Genomic DNA, 25,394 nt, shown 5'->3' with positions numbered 1-25,394 from the left:
TATAAAAAAATATTTTAAAAAATTAATAAATACTTAAAAATACAAAAAAATATACTAAATTCTCGTATTTTTTTATATTTTTAGTATTTAGTAAATTTTTAAAAGATTTTTTTCAAATTTTTTTTACTTTTTAGATATATTTATGTTAGGTATGTTTAAAAAATAAAAAAAAATACTTAAAATATTAAAAAAATTCAATAAAAAAAACAAGAAAATAAAATGTTTTGAAAAATATTTTTAAAAAAATGAAACCAAGCAATGATACCCAATGATGTTTGGACACGTTTTTTAATAAGATTTTTTTTTAAAAAAAATTCGCAAAATTTGTTCCAAAAGTTTACTAGATCACACTGACAAAAATCTACACTTTATGGGCCATAATGAAAACTAGATAATACTTTTAAGACTTTGTTTGAATCATGAATTTGAATAAACATTTAAAAAGAAAGAAGAAAATTGTGAAAAAAAAATATGAATAACATATAAACTAATTTTTTTTTACTTTTTTTTTCTCCAAATCCATGATCCAAACATAAGAGTGCAAAACTTAGACTAAGTTTGGCATCTCCAAAAAAAGTTAAAAAGTCGTTATCCTATTTAAGTCACATCACCTCTCTATCACATCACTTCAAACCCAACGCATATTTCATAAAAAGTCAAAAAGTGTACTTATTTAGAACATCCCAAACAACCCCTTAACTTACTCATTTTTAACACCTGCTCAAGGACTAAAAAACTTTAAAAAAATTTATTTACAAACATCTCCATGTATTAATTGTTGTGTTTAATACAAAAAAAGAAGAGAAAAAAAAAAAAAAAAAAAAAAAAAAAGGAAAGAGAAAGAAAAGAATAAAAAGAAATAAAAAAATCTTGTTGTAGAAGCTTACAAATATGCAATGAAAATTTCAAATGGCTTCATATGTAGTTTTACATTCTTTTTTTCTTCATTTTAAAGTTTTGTTCATTTTCCCCCCTCTTATTTTACAGCCCCTTGGGAGAGAGATACAAGAGGCAAATATACCTTTTTCAACAGTTGCATAAAACTAATAAAAGAATGTCACCCGCTCTATTCCATGAGAAAATACAAACAGGTGGAAGAAGATGATAAAAATCCCTGCAACCAGAAGTCAAACAAATCAGATATAGTGAAATTTTCTGTCCTAATCACTCTGTTCCGTTTGTTTTGGCATAAAACATTTTCTGCAAAAATATTTTTATGTTTAGCATCTGTTATGAAAAAAAATATTTTTCATGATTAACAGAATTCAAGTTTGTTGGGGCCAAAAATGTTTTCAAAATGCCACCACATTACCACCGCAGCCCCCAACCCAACCTCCACCTTACCACGACCTCACCAGCACAAGCCACCACTATCACCACCACCTCCTCCACCATGCTACCACCACTAGTACATTAGTTTCAAGGTTGCAACCAAATATAGGGGGAAATTTTTATAGAATAGAAAATGTTTTTTTGTTGAAAAATGTTCTCTACCGAAGCAAATGACGCGTAAAATCAAGCAAATCAGTCCAAGCAAATCAATCCAGCTATGTTACAAAATTTGTCTAGGAATTACCAATAACTAACTCAAATAATCCATATGATGTGACATTATGTCTAGACTTGCTGATGGGAAAATTCCAGGAAGAGGAATGGTAGTCTCATGTCTATTTTTGAAATTTCTCTACATGGATTAAACTACCATGTTCACTACTTTTTTTAACATAAAAAATGCAGAAGAAAAAAAAAAAAAACCCTTAATTACCTGACCATGCAACATTGTCAAGGGGTGAAAGCAAAAATCCTATCTGTGATCTTTGTCCGACAAATTGGACACTCAGAACAAGCAAGTGAACAAGATTCACACACTGCAAAAGGTACACACAAAGGTTACTGCTGTTATGCTACTGAGCTTGAGGTTTAAGAAAGCAGAGTGTAAAAGATTTCCAAAAACTTACGACAAAAGTGCCGGCAAGGGAGAAGCATGGTGGCAGTTGGTGTTTCAAAACATATTTTACATACATGAGAATTTGCATCCCCATTCGCTGAATATTTAAGTTCTTTCTCCTTCATCTCTTGGAGTCGAGCCTGAAAGCATTTACAATACAATAAAAAAAACATCGAATCACCAAAAGCACATGAACTAAAGAAGCTACACAACTCCGAGTTAAATGCTAAAGTTTTCGGGAGAAGATTTGCAGGTATAGCAATGCTGTACAATGTTTCATCAGATGCAACTGTAGAAAATTTGTCTACTACATAAACATGTGCTCCTGGCAAATATGTTTCGAATAAAACAGGTAATCAGAAATGTTTTATGGGTGGAAAACATGTCGTTGTATGGAAACATACAGTGGTACTGGGGCTAATCTTCTTATATGGTGTTTTATTATTGGTGTGATACCACTTGTAAATGATGGCATGGTATATCACCGTCGCATTGAAGTTTTACTCATATATAGCCAACACTGAATAATTAGAATGAAGTCCTCTTGAGTGGACTTGAGTTGTGGCCATAGAAATGTTTTTTGACTTAAGGCCACATCATAATTTACCTACAAAGCAAAATGAACTCAGTCGAATGCATTCAGCCAGATAAATGAGAGCGCATGCAAGCTTCTCAATTTATAATGCATAGGGGAGACTGAGAGGAAAGAGAGAGAAAGAAAGAGTTACCTTCAAACGAAGAACAAGAGATTCTTCCTTGGAAACATCTTGAGCTGGTTTTCTAACATCCGTTACTTGCCTCTCTTTGAGGACATTATTTTTGCTGTCAACATCATCTATTTTCGGATCATTCACACGGTTTATTCCATCAGTTTGCCTCTCATTGGTGCTTAACTCAGGGATAGCTCCCCCCTCTTTTTTCAGCTGTGCAACAAGCACCCACATGTTGGCTAAATCATTTTCCAAAGCTGTCTCCCGTTTCTTTGCTTCTTCAGCTCTTTTCCTGTATTCCTCTTCAACAAAATCCTTCTCAGCCAATGCAGCCTCAAGGGCCGCCTCCCGTTGTTTCCTTGCCTGCAACTCCATCTTCAAATCATCTGGGTCAAGATCCCAGGAGTCCAACTCACTATAGAACATTCTGGAAACTTCATTAGCTCTGCCAGAAAGCCGTCCTTTTCTACCTGGTCTTATGCTGTCACTATACTTCCTGTTGACAGCACTACCAGTTTGTAAACCAGCACCTCTAGAATGTGCCATTTCTTGAGCAGCCAATAGTTCTTTCTCTAGTTTTGCATTATGTAGAGAGAGCTTTGTGACTTCACCAGCCAAATTCTTCAACTCAACGGCAGCAGCAGAGGCCAGTTCCTTTGCATAAGAAGCTTCTTCAGACAATTTTTGATTCTGTACATGTAATCCACTGTTCTCCTCTAAAATATGAACATGTTCTAACTTTAGTTTCTCATTCTCAATTTCCTGCACAAAGAACCAAAACCATCTATGTAAGGTCCATTATGCACACAACAAAAAAAAAAAGTATATAAAACCCACATCAGTTCCTGCTTTCAGTTAAATTTAGATAACATATTACATGCTCTTCTAAAAATTATTAAAGATTCTTGAATTGGACACGTGAAGAGAAATTGTTTAGACCTCAAGAGCATGCAACAAACTTTATTAGAGCAGGGACTCAAACGGAAGGGGTGAACTACACATGTTAATGCCCTCCTATGAATATGAAAGAAAATCCTGGACACAAATCACACATTAATGATGAAACACACTAGCTACATTTGGCATTCCAGTGGAAGGCTAACAGCAGGTCAAACATATCATTGTTGGTAAAAGTGATATAATATATGCTGTACACCACTTTGCTTTGGTAAGACATCGCAGTGAATTTATAAATCCAGCTGTGGTTGAATAATGCTTGAATTCTCAAATTAAAACTACACAGAAATTAGCAGAATCAAACATCTACAAGGTTAAAAGATAAAGTGATATTGCAGAATAAATTATAAATTCCATCCAAAACATCAAAACCATGACTGCAATTCTGTCAAGGCGTGCGCATATTTAAAAGCCAGAAGACCCAATAATCACCTGAGACTTAATTTTCTTTCTCAACTCATCCACGTATTCTTCAGATATACATTGTTCAGAAGATGACGATTTACCACCACTTCCTGAAGCCAACTGCTGATCAAGGAGATTTATTTTCTCTTGCAATTCCTTATTCTCTGCACACTGATGGCAACAAACACATAACCCTTTCAAGCAAACAGGAGAAAGGAAAAGCAGAAAGACAACATTTTATTTAGCAAAAATTGCTAGCATCATCTTCAACCAGATAGGTATGAAAAAATAATAAAATATTGCGGTATGGGCAAATTTTAAAAAAACACGTGCATCTAAAAGGTGCAGTAGAGTGAAGTCATTTTGACCTTATTCTGCAGTTGCTCCTGGAGGATGCGATTGTCTGCTGATGTTATCTGCATTGATTGACAATAAAAGCAAGCAGCTTACCAATATAGTGCAGCAAATGATTGGAATCTTAATTTGACATAATATTTTATGAAGTGAACTTCCCATGAAACTTTGCAGATAAAACATTATATGGAAAATATACTGGAGTACTGACCTCTAGCTCAAAACTTTTTTCATTACACTGGGTCATCAATTTCATCACTTTCTGTTGCTCCGAAAATTGAAAAGAAAAAGATGCAATGGTTGAGTTATTTGCCAAAAAATAATGAATCTAGGATGGACTTTGAGGTTAATGTTAAAATTAAATTGAAGAGGAAAATGCAATGAAGATGAAGATTACCTGTTGCATGTCAATTAATGAACCATTAGCAGTTGAAGCCTCACCACTTTCCATAATGCGTTGTTCCAAAACCCTCATCTGCCTTCTCTTTTCTTGGATTTCATGTTCCAAGTTCTGAATCTGTATACAAGAAAGAAAGCACATCCGCACAAATTATGAGTCCCGATACCAAGAATATCCAAAGGCAAGCACCATATAAAAATTTAAACCATAAAATCTGAACAGTGAAAGTTGCATGTCATTGGTTATCTAAGTTTCTTGAAGAGTCGACTTGCTGTAATCTTGCACAGGGACTGTGCTGGAGAAATGTGTGTCCTAAGATGATTAAAATGAAACTAGATTTAGCTACACTTCAGAAATTATTGAAGACAAGCTGAAATATATCATAAGAATTGCACTAAATGATCCGAAACTGCCTAAACTTAAAGCATTAGTCAATGGTCCAATAGAAAAGAATCAGATCAGCTCATAAATTATACACATTTATATGGCAAGCAATGCGCATATCCAAACACTATTTAATGCTCTATCAAACATACAATAAACAAAGATCAAATATAAAGAAGTATATACAGTGAAATATTTGTGCGGAAGAGTAAACTAACTCAGACTTTAATTTTTCATAAGATGATAGGAACGCTCCCACCCTCATGAAATGAGAGGACAAAAGTACATGTTCATTAAATGAATGCACCATATTAAATAAAGCATAGATCTTAAAGTGATCAGTAAAAGCTTTACTTGAGTTTTCGAGCTAACAGGATCATTCACGGACTGTTCCACCAAACGCTTCAAGGTACTGGTGCTGAATGCAATCTCACCACCAAGCATCTTAACTTGCTCAACAAGAAGGTCCATTTGATCTGACATTGCCATCCCACCCTGCAGTCCAACAAAACAATTATAGTTACAGATGTTAAATGCCAATGTGCAAATAAAATATATGAGGAAATTGTTTATCACTACATAATTAATGTACCCAATGATTTAAGTATCTGAATCTGTTCATTTGTTGTTAACAGTCAAGGTAACTTCATCAAACTCGGCAAACTATTGACTGGTTTCACAGAAAAATGATACACTAAAAAAAATAAAGAAGATTGAAAAGAGAGAAGAGAGAGAAGCACTTGTGCAAATTATGGGTATGTAGCTTGGAACAAATTTTAGTCAAATAGAATGTACAAGGAAATTGTTTGTCACTACATAATTAATGTGCCCAACTAGTTTAAGTATTTGAATCTGTTTCATTTGTTAACAGTCAAGGCAACCTCATAAAACTCAGCAAACTATTGACTAGTTTCATAGAAAAAAGAGGAGCAGCAAAAACAAACTATTGGCAGTTTTAAACTACAGGAAGAACCACTGACAAGTTCACCCACTTGAGTTGATTCAGTAACTGTACTGCCAGCTGGTGATAATTCATCATTCCACTTGTTGGAAGATCTTGTGTGTTTAAATTCATTAGAAGGATCGGATGAAATTGCCAAAGCAGAAGATGAGAATTCTTTGTGATTCTCACTCCCTATGAGAAAAGAACCATCACGCAAAACATCCAGCTTCTGAAATAGCATGAAAGATCACTATCAAGGTCATGTTTTCCTATATTGAAACACAACTAAAACAATGAAACCAAGATTGATTCAGAAACAAACAATCTCTAATGTGCTTATGTGTGCAGCAAGCATGCAGAGAGAGAGAGAGAGAGAGAGAGAGAGATTGATTGATTGATTGATTTTCCAAAAGAAACCATTGCAGGAATCAACCCAGCAAGGATCAAGATGAAAATCAATATAAGTACATAAGAGAAAATTGAAACTAGCAACAGGTTAACCCAGGGGAAAACTAGCAACAGCTTCTGAAACTAGCAATAGGTTAACCCAGGTGAAAATAATCCCCAAATACAAAAATCAAAGAAACAAAAATGAAGAAAAGGGGAAAACATTTGATGTTACTTTGGAGTTGTGTATGCGTCATTTGACCACTGCAGTATCATTCACTCAAACAATTGAAGTACTAAACATATGCTAGAATGAGAAAAATAAAAGGAGAGCACAAGAAGAATCATTTCAATAACAAAAAATCTGCTGGTAATTTAAGGCTAGCATTATTGTTCATTTCATTAAAAAAACCTAGAAGTAAATGATCATAATTTCAATTAAACTCATTCAGTATCTGAATTGATAATGTTACTTAGATTTTTAATTCGAATTTTAGTATATCCTACACTGTACAAACTACAAAATCAGAAATGCCAGTTTTTCTTTTTCATTTGCTTTGTTCCAACTGCCAAAATAGTAATTACTAGATCCCTGCATTCATTTGTTTTAATGAAAAGCCTAATAAATTGCTACATTTGGTCTAAATAAACGATCAATCTACAATAAGAGTTTAAGAAAAAGGAGGAGGAAAAAGAATAGAGAGAGGGAGGGATACAGATCAGTTAAGTTCTAATTTACAGAAACTGGAAAAGACAGCTTACATCATCCTCGCCAACAGAATGCCTCCGTTGATGACTGGGCACATCATTCAAACATCCAGGAATTGTATTCTTTGTAGAAACGAGTATGAGCTTGGTTAGCCTTTGTATTCTACTCATTAGAGCAGCCTTTGCTTCCTCCTCTTCCTCTAATCTTGACTGCATTTTCACTTGACCTTCTTCCAACTGTTATATCAATAACAAAAGGTGAACATCATATGAGAACATAAATCTGCATAGCCAGTCTCACTGGAAGATTGGAAAATCAAAAACTAAGAAAAAGAACCACCATTACATATGCCAAACAGGTATGGTTCAATGTTAGTCAAACAAAGCCAATTCCATACAAATGCAGAATACAAAAGATTTGGAAGGAAACCTGTTGTCTTAAGCTAATAACCTCCTCATGACTGACACCAACAAGAATCCCCTTCTTTAGCTGATCAAGTTCTAGTTTGAGGCTTGATATTTCTCTTTGATACTTTTTAATCAAAGACTTTTCATCAATAATCTGGAAGAAGAGAGATTTTATAAATCAGCAAACAGTGAACTTTGTGTATATAAAGTGAATTCTTCTTGAAATATCATATAATATATACTGCTGTCAGGACACCTTATTACGTGAGGCAAAGATCTCAACACACTTTGCCCTGCTCGCAAATTTTAACGTGTTATGAGTTTCCTCCATATTACTGGATGCAGGAGTAATTGTGCAAATAAGCTGCGGAGAAAGAACAAAAAAGAAAGGTAAGAGACATGTCAGATCTTATTGCATGATATTTCCTTTGGTTGTGTACTGCATTATGGTTCAGAATGAGGTAGACGAACAAAGTAGAAAGTATATATAATAAAGTTACAGTTAAAAATATTTACAGCATTAAAAAAATATAGCTGCTAAGTTTTCTCTTGTGGACTTACAAACACAAATTAGATGAGTTCTGGGAAGAAACATCTATGAAATCAAGCAAAGTAAACCTAACATTATTCTTTTGATTCTCATACTCACTGAAACATGTCCATGGCCACTCAGTGAAGATTGCAGGAGGCGGGTAAGCTTGGAATCTCGGTATGGAACATGAGAAGCCTTCCCCTCACTTAGTTTTCCAATTACCTACACATTCCAAGTAAAATTATGCAATTGGAGATGGAAACACATACATATAGAAGCCATTAACTACTGAAACTCAAGAACAACATCCTCTCAGAAAGCAAGTGAAATTTTAAAACGGTTACAGCACTAACTGCCATTAATATAATCCATAGTTGACCGAGGATAAACAGGTGACAACATTACCAATGTCTTCTCTCTTTTTTTTCCCTCTCACTAGGAAAGGTTTGAACCTAAGACTAAACCAAATCACATCCTGCACCTTTAACACACAAGCCACAGACTAGGGACCAATTTCCGTGACTTGAACCAACGGCACCAGGGATGCTAACAGCAAGCCTTACCGTTGGGCCAAACTGCCGTTTCCCCAACCAGGTAAAAAAATAGTATTGAGTCTTTTTTCTATTTCTGGTGATAAAGATTAGTATTAATTAAGGGAACCAATAAGAAATCCAATCGAAGGTTAGTAACAAAAGTAAACATTGGGCACTTACAGTTCCAAGTGTTAGAAGACTTTTGTTAATGTATGCTCCTTCCTTTCTCCTCAATCCAGTTGTTTCAGTTTTTGAGCTCTCAGATCCAGCTAAATCAATCAAATTCTAAAATATAAAGGCAAAACAAAGCACACTGTCATTATCGCATAACAAAGACAAATATTTCATACCAGAAGAATGATACATGATTTGAAGCATACAAGTTGAGAGAAGACCACTCCATCATATTCATCACCGTGGGCACTACTTTCAATCATCTGCAAACACATCAATAGGTTAGACATCGGAAAATGAAAAAAAGGAAAACAAAGCATAACACTCAAAATGGCTATGCAAAAACAATCAGTACAAGAAAGTAATGATGAGAAAATTTTGCATGTGAGAAAACAAGTCTTTATCCAATTACAACCAAAGATAAGCTCATATCCCTTGCATTTACCGTAACATTTTCCTGGCAACAATTAGGTTTAACAAAGCAAAATGCAAGTTTTGTCTGAGAATATAAACAAACCAGTGTGAATATTGTATGACTGCGGCTACTGAATAAATTAAAGTTATTCGAACCAACATGACGATGCTCTGCATAACAATCATTAAACCAGCGATGAGAACTCAGTCAATCAATAATCCAACAACTAACACAGAGCAAGGAGGGAAGATGCATACAACAGATTACAGTGAATACCTTCTCCAGCAGCAATAAAAGAAAGTGCATGCCCTGGTGACAAAACAACTTCTTCCTTTATACCCTCAACGTAAGTACCCTGTAAATGTGTTGCCAGTACAAATAAGAACAATAAACAGGAATTAACAGAAATCAGGTATTGACAAAATTTGGAAGAGTTTTGCTATAGTCAGGATTAGAACCCCTCCAGATGCTAGATAGAAATTATAGAGCAGCAACATAATCTATGACTAAAGGAAAGTTATTTTGTGGGGGCAATTCTGAAGCTTATCAACATCGGATGGATGCAACATCACATTCTTTCCACGTTTTACCATGAAAATAACCAAATGACTAAAATAACAAAAAGAAAACAATGTTCTCATCCTCATGGAAGGCTAAGAAGCATGGACACGGACACGTGACACGACACGGATACGACACGGACACATTGACACGTTAATTTTCAAAAAATGAAGGACACGACACGTGGGGGACGCGTGAAATATGTAATTTTATATATTTATTATATGTTATATATATTAATATATCATTCAAAGATAATAAAAAATACAATATGACACTAATTCCTATAAATTTATATGGTTTTTGTTTTATTATTGTATCTTAAGTTATTTTGTTTAAACTTATAATTACTTTCACATGTATCCAATCGATAGACACGTGTGTTTATGTGATTGACATGTGTGTCTTCCAAGTATCCAAAGAGTATCCGGGTCTTTAAAAAAATTTAAAAATTAGGACACGTTTTGAAGAGTGTCGGACACATGTCCTAAGAGTGTCCAAAGAGTGTCGGTGTCCGACACGGACACGACACGGATACGTCACCTTCTTAGAAGTGTCCATGCTTCTTAGATGGAAGGACTCTCATCCAATAGCGATTAAAGCTAAAAAAACAAATTCCATAGAGTTCAGCAAGAAACCTGTGCATCTTCTCTGACTCGCAAATTTTGACCAGTTGGATCAAGCAAGTCATTTATCACCTGTGCACCAATTACAATGGCAATTACAAAAATGTCAACCAACATACCACCACTCAGATTGTAAAAAATAGTGTTTTTCTGGTATAACTGACCTCATTATAGATTTCAAGATATGACACTCGAAGTAAGAACTCTTGTCCTGGAGTCTGAACAGAGAACACAGTTAGTCATTTACAGTTCAATACTTCAATCATAGACAAGCTATTTATGGGAGAGAAAAAAGTTGTCAGAAATAAGAAAGCAAATAAATATGTTGCACCAGCTAAGATGAGCATATGCATCATTGCACTATCAATCTTTGAATATCAAACTTGTTTGAAAATTAACATCAAGTAAACAATATTCTCTTCCTCATGGAAGCACAGTTTTAAAAGAGAGAACGCTTCCATGATTACTCAAAGGCAAAACCATTGACTGAACAAAATAAATGAAAAATGAATTATCATAATGAAAACAAAGTAAAAGGAAAGTGTTGAAGACTCTTTAGTGCAGCAAATTTTTTGTTTTGGAATGCATAATAAAGTGATTCTGCAATAGCACTAATTCTAAATTTTCACAAGGATGGAAGGAAAATAAAGCATCAAAAAAAATAAAACAACACGGAAACTTAAATTTGACAACTTGTCAACAAAAGTGCTATAGTTCAAAGCTAGGAAGCACAAAGACTTCAAAATGGAAACCGTATCGGTGTCCAACACGGATTGGACATCGACACACTGTGGTGCGGGCACACGTGTCCACATGTCGGACACACCACGTGGCATGCTAATTTTTTAACTACTACTTTTTGCTGGACACATTGGCGACTCTTCACGGACAGGTGTGTCCTATGTTTGTACACGCCTCAAGACACCTTTGTAAGTTTTTTTATTTTAAAAAGCTAATTTAGGGTCAAAGTAAAATATATGGAAACAAATCAGGGGAAAATTGAAAATATATATACACACATATATATATCCAGATATGCATTGATGTCTTTTTTATCTCTATGTCCTGAATATATAGATATACAAAGCAAATAAAAATATATAAAGCATATATTCTATGTTGTATTCCCACCGTGTCTATATCATCCCATAAAGAAAATAATAAAGTAATAAGAGCATAAGGAGAAAAAGTGCCTTCATAGCAATATAAGAAAAGGCTGGCATAGAAAAAACATATATTTTTGCAATTAATGGAATTATACTTCAAATCCAAATAAATCCCAGCACACTTACATCTTGAATAATGCTAAAAACATCCTTTATGGCCAATGGTATGATACCTGGAGAATTTTGATCCCCCTACAAAGATTAATACAAAAAAAAAGTCAAATGCAGTCAAAAAAATCTCATATCAAGTTCAAGGGATTTGCTATATATAATGAGATCATTATAAATCGGTATTTGGGAATAAAACATTGCTATTGAAAAACTATGAATGCAAGACGACAAAAATGGTCTTACAGTTAACACTACGGAGATTAAAATTAGATGGAATAAAAGTATATGCACTACTGTGTAATTCTAAAAACTAATTAGACCTATATGAAGTAATGTATTAGGAAAATCTTCACTTACTAGTTACTGTCAACTTGGGAGTATAAGATTTAAATGATAATAGTGGAATTAAAAGACTTAAGCTGACAATAAGTTTAACTTACTAGTCACATGCAGTCAACAGTCAATCAGAGATTCAGAATTATAAAGTTTGTTAATGATCTTTCATGCAATTCAGAAGGAAACTTTTAGCTTTTAGAAAGTAATAAAAGGACATGAACTAAGTATTAGACTTACATGCATAGTGTGCGTCTTCCCACTACTTGTAACACCATAGGCAAAGACAGTTCCTGCATCATTAATAGCCACATCTCACATCAAAATAATTACTTTTAGCAGTTAACTGAAATGTCTTGAAGTAAAAAATACTTAACAAGAAAACGACAGCCCAATTGAATATCGTTTTCAACCATTAATTTAGGCTGCTCAACTTCAGTAAGCAGCATTTCACTAATATTGTTTTCATTTGTTAGTTACAGCATGGAACTAGAGCGTCATCGGGTATTTCGATAACAACTGAATCAATGAAGCATGATTTCAGTAAGCAGCATTTGTCTACTATTGTTTTCATTAATTAGTAGCGAAAATTAACATAATCTAGTGAATATTACACACACACACCCACACCCACACTGAAAAAAAAAAAAAAAGCACCATACCATTTACACCTTCCATGGCAGCCTTGACAACCGGCCGCGCAGCTACTTCATATACTTCCTCAGTTATGGTAGAGGGTCCAAAAACTCTATCTGTGAAGGTAAAAACAAATAGGGGAAATTCACAACTACATAAGATTCACATTCCAAACTCCAAATTCAATGCTATTGCATTGATTCAAAATTATACTCAATTCAAATTCAATTTCTTCCCATAATTTACTCAAAATTTAGAATTGGCGTGAAATGAAAATTAAAAGGGCCAGAATTGTACCAAATGCATAAGCTGTAGCCAAATTGTACTCATTTCGAACAATTTTATCACCATCCGCGTACCACGCAATCTCGTCCCCCCGCTGATATTCCCGTTCACTACCACCACAAAAAACAATTATCTCCAATCTCAAAACACATTGCCACATAATAAAATCCTAAATCCAGCAACTCAATTTCCTCAAAAACAAAAGCACTACAGATCTAAATCAATTTTTACTCAGATCTAACATTACCTCAAAGGCCGAAACCGAATCGTCACCGAAATGCTATCGCCGCCGGATCTCGGCGCATCGAGTTCCTCTGCTAGAAGTTCATCGGCCGACACAAAATCAACGGGCGAGCGACCTCCACAGCCCTTGGAGTACACTGAGTCGGTTTGAGGCAGACCTGGAGTCATGGATCTGGAACTGTAACCGTTTCCTGAACCGTAATGCGATGTCGACGAAGACGCACACGAGCGAGGTACAATCCGAGTGCTCATGAACGAAGAAGACGAAGACGATGACGAGTGAGGACTCGAAGGCCTTCGATGGTTGAATGGTGAACTACTTCGTCCCCGAGACGATGAAGCCGCCATTGCTCGATTCAGTCGAGAACTGACGAATTAACAGCTCCACAATCAAGAGAGAGAGTATCTGTCAGAGTTCACGTGGTTGAAGCTCTAAAGCGAAATTGTTCGATTTTTAATTCGGCTTCACGCTTTGAGCAAATGCCTAGTGATATAGAAGCTACTTCCATGGATATATATATATATATATTGAATATGAAGAGAGACAGAGAGACAGAGAGAGAGTTCTCTTCTTCTTCTTTCAAACAAAGAGAGTTGCAGAGGAGAGAGAGAGAGGAGAAGATTCTGAATAACTGGTGTGGTGAGTTGGGTAGAGAGAGGGGCAGTGAGAAAGATGAAAATATTTTACTGTTTTTTTTTGAACTTCCTCGAAGTTATATGAATTGGATTTTATTTTCAAATTATATTTAAATGGATATTTGTCATATTTTATTTCAAATTATATTTAAATGGATAGATGCTTTGGCAGCATCATGTTTGGTTATAAAATTTGTATGAACTATAATTTCCTCTCAATATTTGTCTTTGGCTTTAGATCTTCCAAATCATTCCTTCATGATCATAAAAAATAAATAATTATTTATTCTCATTAGAGATCTGGACCTTGTTTTTTTTTTATCCTTTGATAAAAAAATTTGTTCTCTTTATAAAAAATAGGGGATAGAGCCAATAAATATTTCTCTTTCGATCCATTCTTAAAGTTGAATATCTCATTCAATAATTATTTTTGATTTAACATGTATGTAGCTTCGTATTTTATAAATTCGTAAATCGCAAAAGTGTTATGCTAATAATTTCTAATAAAAATAGTTATTTGTTAGTGTAGTTGTGACCATATTGATTGTATGTACTAACTGAATGTTAGTGATGAAAACAGTAATATGATGAAAGTGAATGTTGATAATAACAACGGTGATAAGGTAGTTACTACGACCACTATTGCCATGATAATAGTGATAGAGCAGTTTAATGGGAATAATGATTATTAAATCATCACGGTGAAAAAAGAAAGGTATAATAAATATACAATACAATAATGTATTTTTTAGGATTTTTCATATGTAGTTAGCTTTTAAAAATTTATTTACAAATATCTTATTTTTTAAAGTCAATTTCATAAATATTTTACTTTTTAAGTACATCTATATTCAGTTAATTTAAAATTTAAAAACATTTAATTAAAATGTTACAAAAAATAAAAAAATTTAAAACAATTTTTGAGTTCCAAAACCAAAGAAAATACTTTCTTAAAAATATATAAGTTTTCTCATTAAAAGGAATTCAACACACACACACACACACACACACACATATATTTTCCAATTCAAGTTTTTTTTTTTTTTTTTTTTGGAAAAAGAAAAAGAAAGGTACAGAGTCAAAACAAAGTGTAGTTATCAATGAAATGCAAATGATGTTGGCAATAAATAAATAAATAAAGTAAAACGACACTAATCACTTGCGATGTTTACAGAAAATATATAGGCTTGTTTTAGAAATATAATTAAAAGTAATTTTTTGATTTTTTTGGCCAATTTTTTTATTTTATTTTTTTTATAAAATGTTAAAGAATTAACTTTTAATCTACTTTTCAAAACAAGTTATAAATTTCACAGTTTTAATATAATTATATTGAGTTATTTTAAGATTTTAATTTATATAATTATATTGAGTTATTTTAGCCTCTATTTGGAAAGATGGGTTAGGGTGGGATTAGGACTATTTTAGCCAAAAAAAGACAAAATAAACTTTTTAACCTGATAAGATAAAACATCACATCTAATCCATAATTATTATATTATTTCTCTCACAAAAAATCAAAAAATCCTTTCCAAACGAGATTTTTTAATGCCAGACTAAAAAAGTCAACTCACTTTCCAAATGAACCTTTAATTTATTTTCATCAATAATTTGTTAGTTATATAGATGACAAAATTCGAAATTATATATTTTACATTGGTGAATTTGAGTTAAAATAGATAATAAGACAAAATATCATATTAAAAATATAATCATTTCATTTTTTCTCTCAAAATTATCAAATCAATTACAAAAAAAAAAAACTATCTTCTTAAACATAGTTTTTTTAGTTAAGTTAAAATAACTAAAAAATTTTAAAAATCAATTAAAATAATGTATTTTCAAACCAGGCCATTGTTTATTTTTGTGTTTTTGCATAATCTCGACTAGTTTTAGTTAATTTAACTTTATTAAAATAAAATTTAGAGACAATTTGAAAATTTGATAAAAAGTTACTTTTTTATTTTTAAATTTTTTTACATACAAAAATCACAAAAAAACTACAAAAAAAAAAAAAAAAAAAGTCAACTTTTTTAGTCACAAAAGCCACCAAAAAGTTTTAAACAAACTAAAAAGATAATTTTTTAACAACTTCTCAAAATACCACTTATTTTAATTGTGAGATTTATTGTGATTTTTGGAAATTTTACCGAAAGTCAGTGTAACTTATCCAGGAAAAAAAAAAAGTAAAAAAAGAAAAGAAAGTGAAGCTGACGTGGGAAGTTGGTGCTTAGGTGGAGGTTTGGTACCCGCGCTTAACAGCATAAAGTATTTTTTGAAAACTTAACGTTAAAAGGAGCGGGAATTACAGTCTCCGCTGCTTCAGACAAATTGAAACGTCTCAAAATTAACTCTACTTTAATTTCATATACTTTTTATTTCATTTTTTTAATTTTTTATAGAGATTTCTCACTTCTTACGCTACGAAACATTTACGTGCTGGCCACTTTGGTAAGTGAGTTGGCAAACTACTTCAAATACAATTACCAAATTAGCCTTTTGTGGAGAATGAAGCGAGTTCGTTGTTTCTTAATTCCGAAGAGGGTGCAAGATGTGTTTATCGGACACGTAGCCCAAAATGTGTTAGATTTATTTATTTATTTTTATTTTTTATTTTTTTGGTACAACAAATGTGTTGGAGTTTTAAAAAGAGTATTCTGTAAAAATCTTTTATAATAAAATTTTAATATATTAAAGATAAGTATAAAAAAAAAATTATTCAAAAATTTTGCACGCCCACTATTATTAAAATATTTTTAATGACTAATTTAATATTTTAAAATTTAAGATTAGGTAAATTTTAGAAAAAATTATTTATAAGTCCTATTAGGGAGACTTATACTATATATGGTCTTACTAAAAAATTTATATTCTCATAAGTCCTGTGGGAAGTTTGTTGATACATTTACCCTCAATATTAGTTGTTAATATCATAAATAATAGTAAAATCATATATAAGAAATTGAATGTTACCATAGATCATATCTATATAAACGTAACATAACGTGACACCTACATAAACGTAACGTGACACCTATGATCTATGGCAATATGCAATTTCATATATAGAAAATTACATGTTATCATAAATCATATCTACATAAACGAAACATAAGATAATGTGACACCTACATAAACGTAACGTGACACATATGATCTATGGCAACATTCAATTTCCTATCTATGGCAACATTCAATTTCCTATGTATTCAATTTCCTATCTACATAGGAAATTGAATGTTGTTATAGATCATATCTACATAAACGTAACGTAACGTGACACCTATGATAGGAAACTGAATGTTATCACAGATCATATTTATATGAAACGTAACGTGACACCAACAACAACCAACAACATTTTCACATTTAATTTAAAAAAATAAAAACTCATTAAGTTTGTAAAACGTAATGTGACACGTTACGTTACGTTTATGTAGGTGTCACATTACGTTACGTTTATATAGGTGTCACGTTTCGTTACATTTATATAGACGTCACGTTACGCTTATGTAGGATCTTGTGGAATACATTCCTATCTAAATAGAACTTAAGACTCTATAATAAATTATACAGGACTTAGCCTATCATAAGTGTCTGAAAAAAAGACTTATAAATAAGTCTCCCTAATTTTTAATTTACATGTCGATTTTTAATAAAATTAGCACTTGCTTGGTTTCATTTTTTCAAAAACACTTTTCAGAAAATTCAACTTTCTTATTTTCTGTATTTTTTTATTTTTATTGAATTTTTTTAATATTTTAAGCAATTTTTTACATCTTAGGCACACTTAACATAAATACACCTTAAAAAAAAATGTAAAAAAAAACTTTTAAAAATTCACTAAATACCAAAAATACAAAAAAAAAAAAAAATACAAGAATTCAATACATTTTGTATTTTTATGTATTTATTAATTTTTTAAAATATTTTTCTACAAAGTTTTTACTTTTTAGATAAATCTAAGTAAGGTGCATCTAAAAAAAATTTTTTAAAAATGTTTAAAATTTTAAAAATATTTACTAAAAACAAAAAAACACAAAAATCAAAAAACTTAATTTTCAAAAAACGTAATCCAAAAAACTCAAACCAAACACTGAATATTTTTAAAATCATTTATTCAAAATTTGTTAAACAATATTCAAGTTTAATATGAAATTCTTTTTTAAAAAAATACCGACGTAATGGAAATAAACAATACAATTCTACTGTAAACTTTTTTTCATAGTAAAATTTTACTCTGATTGATAGTAAAATGGTACTGTTGATGCTAATTTCAATAGCAGAAAAAAATTTCTAAATATGATTTGAGAATAGAGTTTTATCTTGAGTTTGTGAGTTTTGAAATTATGATTTGAATGTGGAAAATTTGTTTGGTGAATGAATTTTGAAAAGAGTTTTGAATCCAATGGGATATTTTTTATGTGACATATAATATTTGATACAAAAATTTACAACTCATAACCAAATACACAACTCAAAATTCCATTCAAAACTCATTAAAAAAAATTTGAAATTTTTTATTTAAAATATAAAAAATAACATGTGCCAATTGTAAAATAAATAAATAAATTACACTGTACCGATCAACCGGCCGAATGTCCTGAAGGACGACCGGTTAGCCTAAATTTTTCCGCCTTGGAAGGAATTTTCAAAAGTAAGTGTGAAATTAACTTTTGAAAATTCTAAACAAACACCATACTGAAACCAAACGGTGGAATCATAATTTGAACACCTAACCAAAAACAGCCTAAGATTTTTTAAAAAAAATTCCATAACCAACTTATATCTTGTTTAATAAATCTTGACGATAATATTTTAAAATTTTATTAAAAATTAATATATAAATCAAAAGTTATATAATTTTAAATTTTAAAATATAAAAATAGTTACTAATTGAGAGGGAGATTTTATGAGCTGGAAATGGGCCATGGTAAGGGCCGAGCAAGTTGAAGGCCGAGCGCGTTTGGGCCAGAATAGCTTTGGGCTTGCACGGAGATGGGGCTGCTCGGCTAAAGCCCAAGACCGAGCTACTTGAACTTGCACAGGTGGGAACTGTGCTACTTGCTGTAACAACCCTCGTCACTATTTACCGATTAACCATTGATTACTGCTAAACTGAGACTGATTATGATTGGTAATTGAATTGATTGAAGTACTGAACTGATTGACTGAAATCTGGAACTGAATTGATTAAGTATATCTGTTTATGCCTTTGTGTTTAAATTGCGAATTGAAGACCTTATCGGCGGCCGAATCTGAAATTGATTGATGATTTGTGATCCTTAGAATTAATGTGATTTTATGACATATTTAGTTAAAATGTGATTTGGTATAATTAAATTAGGTTAATTATTGATAAATTACACAACCTAGACTTAATTACTATTTTGCCATCCTTAGTGGCTACTACCTCAACATGTTGAGCCTTATTACACTTAGACACACATTTGTTCAGCCACATTTGAGAAGCCAACCGACCAAGATAGAGAGTGAGAGAGAGTTGACTTGTTCTTGAGAGTTTGGCTAGAGAACTTGAAGAATTGAAGAGTAAATTGGCAAATTGAGCCTCTAGACTTGTAATTGAGGAACCTAGGTATGAATTTCATCCTTCTTATTGTGTATTTAAGTTCCTTCTAGCATGGATCATGGTAGTTTAAAGAGCTAAGTCAAGAATTGGTTCATTAATGTTGGATTGGAGCTCATTCCATATATGCATGTTTAAATTGTTAAATTTTGAGTTGATTCCATGGAGAATTGTCACATGCATGCTCATGGTTATGTTAAGTCCATGTTTTCATCTTGTTTTTGTAAGAGTTAGCTCATTTGAGCTTGTATTTAAAGCTTTGAAATGATTTAAATTCCTGCATGTTTGCATGTTCTTCATATTCATGAAAATTGGTTTGAATTGGATTGGTTTGAAACACCCTTGGGCTTTGATTTTACAAATTGAGCTTTGAATCATGTTAAAGTATGAGTTTGGGATGTTTTCTGGAAAATTGGCCTAAGAGGATCGAAATTTATGGTTTAAAACTTGGTTTTGAGCTTGAGGTTCAAATCTAGAATTTCCAGAATTTGGACTCACGCTCGAGCGGGGTGACTGGCGCTCGAGCGTGGAAATCGTGCTCCCAGCACTCTGCACTGTTTTGAAGTCCGCTCGAGCGGTATAATTGACGCTCGAGCGGGTGTCGAGCGCCCAATCGAGCGTGATTTTCACCTATCCAGCACTTTTGACTGTATTGCAGAACGCTCGAGCGGGTAAGTATACGCTCGAGCGGAAACCTTTGTCTGGATGTCCGCTCGAGCAGAGTAACCTACGCTCGAGCGTGACCCCTGTTTTCTGAAAATTCTGAAAATGCTTTTAAAGTGCATCTTTGCATCCTCATCTCATCCTAGGCATTATTAGGCCTAGTTTAAGACATCTTAATGAGGATATAAATGTAGAACCACACCGAGGTAAATTAGGGATTAAGTTGTTATCTTTCCCAACTGTGTAGCTTAGTGTGTGTTCGATCTGTAACTGTGTAGGGTTGGCGACTGGGGACGCGCTCTAACTTTACCGTAGCCCAGAAACTCTGTGAGTAACAACTGTGTAAAGATATGTTCAAAATGATTATCTTCTGAACAATTGAACTGTACTGCTTTCTGAACTGATACTGTTAATTGAATGAATGTATGTCCTATATTCTGAACTGTATTGTGGCATCCTTAGCAACTACTATTTGCTGTTACTGTTACAGAGATCTCTGTCGGTTCCCTTGTTGGAATCACTACTGTTTACTGATTGATGGCCATCATTTACTGTTCGGTCTTTTAAGACCTACTGTTTACTGTACTGTTATGCTAATGGGTGTACCACATATGACTGTACTGACTGAACGACTGAAATACTGATTTAATGAACTGTTTTCAATACTGAAAGGACATTCATTCTTAACCCTTTTACGCATTGTGTTATTCACTGGGCTTTAGCTCACTGCTCATATATATATGTAGGTGTACAGGCACCAGACCGTGGTTAGAAGCGTCGGAGTAAGCTCCAGTTTTGTCAAGCCAACCACTGTGCCTCACTGCGAGGTTCCGAGCCTGTCAAGTTATGGCTTAGGGGTGTTTTAGTTCCCCCTTCTGTCTCTGTAACTGTTTTGTTTACTGTACTGTATTGTTTAATAGGGATTAGGTCCCTGAACTGAACGATTGTATATATGTACATACTGTTTTGTCTGACTGTATATATTTGAATGAAAAGTCTTTTTGCATACAGACTATCACAGCTCATTGGACATTGTTTATTTACTGGATTGGCTTCCGCCAACCCCTGTACTCTGTATTACTGTATTACTGTTAAGCAGGCCTTCGGTAATCTTGGATTACTGGCTGGTTACGGTGCTAAACCCATAGGGGCGGGTTTGGGTCGTGACACTTGCGTTGCTCGGTAGGAAGGCTCGCGCCTTTAGTTCGGTAGGACGGCCTTTGTTTTACCTGCGTGACCTATTTCGAGCTTGGCTCTGCCGAAATGCAACTAAGCTCGATCGGTATGGAGCTCGGCTAGTGAGCATTCGGGCATGCGCGCGCAGCACGGCCGTGTGAGGCCGAGGTGATTCCGTCGGTCTGCCGGGCTCCGCCAAGATATCCAAACAGTTTGGTTAGGTGGTGATTGCTAGATTTGTGCTGACAGATGGGATAGCAACACCACACGTCGAGAGACTAATGGGAGTAGATTTGGGGCGCAGAAGGTATATAAGCGTGTCTGCGCCCCCCATGCTGAGGCAGATGATCATTTGGTGAGATACACTTAGACATTCAACTCTCTCTCCTATCTCTCTCTCTATCCCTGAGTGTGTGCTAACTTGACCGTCGAAGGGGTTTTCCGGCCTGTAATAACCCTCACCACTGATTACCGATTAATTACCGTTTATTGCTAAACTACGACTGATCAAGATGGATAATTGAATTGATTGAAACACTGGACTGACTGACTGGAATCTGAAACTGAATTGATTAAGTATATCTGTTTAATTGTATGTCTATCTATTGACTGTTTGATTATCTATTCATGCCTTTGTGTTTAAATTGCGAATTGAAGGCCTTATCGGCGGCCGAATCTGTAATTGATTGATGTTCTACGATCGTTAGAATTAATGTGAATTTATGGCATATTTATCTGAAAACTGGTAAGGTATGATTAAATTAGATTAAATATTGATAAATTGCATAGTTGGCCTTATTTACATTGGTGCCACCTAGTGGGCCACTACTTGGACTATTGTTGAGCCTTATTACACTCTATACAAAACATTTTCATCAGCCTTTCCTTGTCTCAACCGACCAGAGAGAGAGAGGGAGAGAATTGATTTGTTCTTGAGAGAATTGATTGGAAATTGGAAGAATTATAGAAGGACTGCATAATCAAGCCTCCATACTTGGAATTGTAGACCCAAGGTAGGATATTCATCCTTTAGTTTATGAATTCTAGTTGTACCTTGCATGGTTCATGGGAAATTGGTAGTTAAAGTCAAGAATTAGCTCAAATTGTTGAATTGGAGCTTAAGTGTTGCATGCATGCCTATACTATTGAATTTTGAGTTGACTCCATGGAAAATTGTCACATGCATGCTCATAGTTATGTTAGTCCATGTTTTCATTTTGTTTTGGAAAGAATTGGCTCCTTGGAGCATGTTTTGGAAGCTTGGAGGCTAGCTAAACTCATGCATGTCATGCTTGGATTATGTTCATGAAAATTTGGTTCGAATTGAGTTATTTGAAACACCCTTGGGCTTTGATTTTACAATTGAGCTTTGAATCATGTTAAAGTATGAGTTTTGATGTGTTTTCTGAAAAATTGGCCCAAGAGGATCGAAATTTATGGTTTAAAACTTGGTTTTGAGCTTGAGGTTCAAATATGGAATTTCTAGAATTTGGATTCACGCTCGAGCGGGGTGACTGGCGCTCGAGCGTGGAAATCGTGCTCCCAGCATTTTTGTTCTGTTTTGAAGTCCGCTTGAGCGGTATAATTGACGCTTGAGCGGGACATTGTGTCTCATGCTCGAGCGGGTGTCGAGCGCCCAATCGAGCGTGATTTTCACCTATCTAGCACTTTTGACTGTATTGCAGAACGCTCGAGCGGGTAAGTATACGCTCGAGCGAAAACCTTTGTCTGCATGTCCGCTCGAGCGAAGTAACCTACGCTCGAGCGTGACCCCTATTTTCTGAAAATTCTGAAAATGCTTTTAAAGTGCAGCTTTGCATCCTCATCTCATCCTAGGCATTATTAGGCCTAGTTTAAGACATCTTAATGAGGATATAGATGTAGAACCACACCGAGGCAAATTAGGGATTAAGTTGTTATCTTTCCCAACTGTGTAGCTTAGTGTGTGTTCGATTTGTAACTATGTAGGGTTGGCGGCTGGGGACGCGTGTAGACGCGCCCGCGGAGGGGCCTGCTACTACAGTTCGGACTCGATTTTGTGTCACAGTTCTTAATCTTGAACCAAAGAGTCCAAATCTGGTAAATCGTTTTGAGAAACAGATTTTTGAAAAAGTAGTGCCAAACATGGACTGCTTTGCCAGATACAGAGTCGCCACCTAAATATTTTTTAATAGGGAAATTTAGGAAACCCTGACTCGGTGCCGAAGGCCACATGTCCGTCATCACCGGAGTTATCTCGGCTCGGGAGCTTGGGTACGATCGGGGAAGGTCAGCTAAGAGCACCCCCTTTCGCCCGGTTCGAAGACCGGCCTCTACTAACTATGATATCCGTTTTTGAAAACATTATGTGTTCTTATTCCATTTATTAGCCTAGAATTACTATGTTATGCGCTCAACAAACAAGTATAGACTAGATTGTCTAATTTGGAAATAAGCATTACATATCCGTTTGTTTTGAAAAGTGCTTTGGAATTTGCTACTCGCAAGTAGACTAAAACACGGATTTCAATGAGTTCTTCCAACTCAAACAATCCAACCTTCACCCACAGGCATTCAATCAGTTTATCAGATAAGCATTTAGCCACATGATAAGCATACTGTCATGGCAACACTCACACGCATGCGGGATGCTAAAGCAAAATTATTTACATCGTACTCCGTGCCAAAACAATAAACTAGTTAGCAAGCATGCATGTCCTAGTTCATGTTAAATTGCCTAATGCAACACATACAGGATGTAATTAGATAGACTCGGCTAACCTAAGCATGGCATATGAAATGCGATCAACTACCACATATTCAATTTGGAATTGAAATGCAAATGTAGTTAGCATGATGTACCGAGCCCAATGCATGCAATACAAATGCATGGATGCACGCATGCATAGCATAAGGTATGCTAAATTAAACATGCCCTAGTCTACCATCATAAGCGGGTAAATAAAAGGGAGGAAAGACGTGGGGTTGGAAGACATACACACACTCACACACACTTATTACACGATTGCCCTCACTCGGAGGGTCCAAATAAATATTACAGTCCCAAATAATAAACAAATAAAATTATTACAGAATTTCTAATTAATTAAAAGAAAGAATGCAAAAAAAGAGAAGAGAGTGGCCGCAGCCTCTGCCTCGGGATGCGCAAATGATGCGTGCTCGAAACCCGGCTCGCCTGAAAAACCCGTACCGTATCTCTGCTACCTCTGTTTACACTGCCCTGTCTTTCTGAAAAACGCCAAAACCCTAGGACAGGTTTCTTGAATGTTGCAGAGTACCACCGGCTTAACAGAATTCCCACCGGCAGTCCAGGATTTCCATCGGCACTGTTTTGATTTATCGGCCATTCATAGATTGCCGGCCGGCACTGAATTCTGCCGGTCGGCAGAAACTTCCTGCAGAAGACAGTTTTGACAGCAAACAGAGAACAGACAGTGCATGGCATGGGGTTTTCAGGCACATGTGAGCATGGTCATGCTTCCTATCATGCTTTGAACTCAAGGAAGTATGACCTTCGATCCTCGAGCCATCAATGGTGCATGATAACCCATGGGATCAAATTTGCCACTTAATGTAAAGATGCATGCAACATACAAATGAGATCCAAAGCCTCATCATGTCGAAGTCAAAGGCCCCGACGACCGAGAGTTAAGGCGTGTTTCATCACTTGTAGTATGAACACTCCTTAATACTCACACATGGTTTGACACCCCAAACCAAGCAATGCAATGTATGTTATGCAAACATGGTTCAAATGCAACATGATACCAATTATTCAAGTCATGGCAAATGTTATGGAACTATCATGACAAATATGCAATGCTAAGCATGCAAGGTGCAAATGTGATGCAAACATGGACCAATTTGCCATAAAGTTAGCATGGGACTACACATTAATGAAACAATTATGCAACAAACATGAGACAAGCATGCAAGAGGGTCTTAAAGTGATAAAGGTGCAGGCCTTAATTCACCTCAAAACAGCACCAAAAGTGCTCAAAATGACGGACAACTCTCATGTTAACGTGCAAGCCAATAGACCCAAGGCTAAGGCACCAAAAGGGCCACTTCATTTCCAACAACAAGACTAAATCATGGCATGGTTTAGACAAG

At 34.5% G+C, this 25,394-nt stretch overlaps 1 protein-coding gene across 3 annotated transcripts; it reads right to left on the bottom strand.

The window, feature by feature from the left end:
* Positions 1-747: 747 nt before the first annotated feature.
* On the bottom strand, positions 748-13,907 carry LOC114262999 (kinesin-like protein KIN-7D, mitochondrial). 3 transcript variants are annotated; one of them, XM_028203463.2, is made up of 25 exons: positions 13,224-13,907; positions 12,989-13,086; positions 12,718-12,807; positions 12,296-12,348; positions 11,738-11,803; positions 10,610-10,663; positions 10,458-10,517; positions 9,535-9,613; positions 9,361-9,428; positions 9,050-9,106; positions 8,850-8,954; positions 8,254-8,358; positions 7,861-7,968; positions 7,627-7,758; positions 7,251-7,433; positions 6,139-6,330; positions 5,513-5,653; positions 4,772-4,891; positions 4,586-4,636; positions 4,389-4,436; positions 4,048-4,191; positions 2,677-3,420; positions 1,959-2,088; positions 1,766-1,868; positions 748-1,114 (listed from the first exon to the last, which is right to left on the bottom strand). In XM_028203463.2, exons 1-24 carry the CDS (start codon positions 13,565-13,567, stop codon positions 1,783-1,785), a joined length of 3,258 nt encoding a protein of 1,085 aa, XP_028059264.2. In that variant the 5' UTR covers positions 13,568-13,907; the 3' UTR covers positions 748-1,114; positions 1,766-1,782. The 3 variants fall into 3 exon arrangements, with proteins under 3 accessions (XP_028059264.2, XP_028059265.2, XP_028059266.2); XM_028203464.2 differs by having other exon boundaries at positions 6,151-6,330; XM_028203465.2 differs by lacking the exon at positions 6,139-6,330.
* Between the last annotated feature and the right edge of the window lie 11,487 nt (positions 13,908-25,394).

The sequence above is a fragment of the Camellia sinensis genome, chromosome 2, assembly GCF_055761805.1.
Source record: "Camellia sinensis isolate YWXY chromosome 2, ASM5576180v1, whole genome shotgun sequence".
In the NCBI taxonomy this organism is placed as follows: Eukaryota; Viridiplantae; Streptophyta; class Magnoliopsida; order Ericales; family Theaceae; genus Camellia; species Camellia sinensis.
This window is presented reverse-complemented; position numbering and strand designations above follow the sequence as displayed.

Excerpts from the sequence above, each read along its gene's own strand:
- LOC114262999 (XM_028203463.2), bottom strand. The coding sequence starts at position 13,567 with ATGGCGGCTTCATCGTCTCGGGGACGAAGTAGTTCACCATTCAACCAT. Across the intron at positions 9,614-10,457 it reads GAGTCAGAGAAGATGCACAG|GGTACTTACGTTGAGGGTAT; the intron begins GTTTCTTGCTGA and ends ACACATTTACAG. Across the intron at positions 4,637-4,771 it reads CATTAATTGACATGCAACAG|AAAGTGATGAAATTGATGAC; the intron begins GTAATCTTCATC and ends TCGGAGCAACAG.